The sequence below is a fragment of the Sarcophilus harrisii genome, chromosome X (genome assembly GCF_902635505.1).
Source record: "Sarcophilus harrisii chromosome X, mSarHar1.11, whole genome shotgun sequence".
NCBI lineage: Eukaryota > Metazoa > Chordata > Mammalia > Dasyuromorphia > Dasyuridae > Sarcophilus > Sarcophilus harrisii.
In genome coordinates this window covers 79,671,650-79,672,904 of record NC_045432.1, presented here as the reverse complement: position 1 = coordinate 79,672,904, position 1,255 = coordinate 79,671,650, and the positions used below count along the sequence as shown (strand labels likewise).

General features: G+C 42.3%; 1 protein-coding gene across 1 annotated transcript in view; it reads right to left on the bottom strand.

The window, feature by feature from the left end:
- The window catches only part of PIN4 (peptidylprolyl cis/trans isomerase, NIMA-interacting 4), a gene marked incomplete at its 5' end in the record, with an annotated part of 14,907 nt that extends 13,893 nt beyond the window's left edge, over nucleotides 1-1,014 (bottom strand). Inside the window, one exon of the mRNA XM_031945082.1 lies at nucleotides 868-1,014. Coding sequence (XP_031800942.1) covers nucleotides 868-1,014 — 147 coding nt within the window. The remainder of the gene's footprint in view (nucleotides 1-867) is intronic.
- Between the last annotated feature and the right edge of the window lie 241 nt (nucleotides 1,015-1,255).

Genomic DNA, 1,255 nt, shown 5'->3' with positions numbered 1-1,255 from the left:
GAAAGAGTGAGACAGAGAGAGAAAGAAGAGACAGAGGAGAGATAGAGAGAGAAGAGAGAGAACCGTAGAGAGAGAAAAGAGAGGGAGAGATAGAGAGAGAAGAGGGGGAGAAGGGGGAGAGAGGAGAGAGAGAGAGAGAGAGAGAGAGAGAGAGAGAGAGAGAGAGACTCAGAGAGAGGGAGGGAGAGACAGAGAGAGATAGAGGAGAGAGGGGGGAGAGAGAGATGGAGGAAAGATGAGTGAGAGAGAGAGAGAAAGAGAGACAGAAGAGAGAGAGAGAGAGAAAGACAGAGAGAGAGAAAGACAAGAGACAGAGAGAGAGAGAAGAGAGAGAGAGAAGAGAGAGAGAGAGAAGAGAGAGGGAGGGAGAGAGAGAAGAGAGGGAGAGAGAGAGAGAAATAACTGTGGAGACTGAATACAGATCAAAGTAGACTTCTTTTCACTTTGGTTTTCTCTAGATTTTTCCCTATTTTGATTTTTCTTTCCCAACATGAGTGATACAGAAACGCAACTGAAATGATTGTACTTGTATTGCCTGTATTCCATGGGCATTATCCAGAAGGCAAATCTTGCAGAAAAGAATGTGTAGTTTCATGTAAGTGAAAAAAAATATAATACTATTACGTGAAAAAAAATAGTGCTGCCATCAAGTTTTCATGTACACGGGGACTTTTTTTGTGTGACCAGATGGGGTATGGATTAAAGAGCATGGGAAATTTTCCTCATCTTCTTAGTATGATTGTAGGTTTCATTCTAGAATGGAGAGACTAATTCGCAGTTCCACCAATAACACATAGTAGTGTACTTGTCTTTATGACTAAGCTTAGTACATCTGAAATGACTGTTAATGACGTGTAGGGTTTCTTAAGTTGTGGTAAAACTTTGTGAGAAAAAAATGAGGTGACTGTCACTCACCTTTACTGAATTTCCACCACCTTTAGGACCCTGAAGTTTCTTAACTGTATTTTCACTCCCAGAAGCTGCTCCCCCTTTGTAAAAAAAAAGACGCTTATTTAGATGTCATGTGATTTCCTTTGCCCCATGCCCCCCAGTCCCCTCACCCCGCCCCTTCCACCAAGTCATGAAAGCTTGCAAACGTCAAAACCAGAAAGCCGAGGCTGGTAGGAGTGTACATGGCTTTTAACACTGCCACTGTTTTGGTAGTTTTTGCTGAGCTCCTTAGCTTTGGTACAATTTAGGGGGGGAATGGTGGGATACACTCAAGTGATGGTGATTAAAAATTTAAAACATCTAG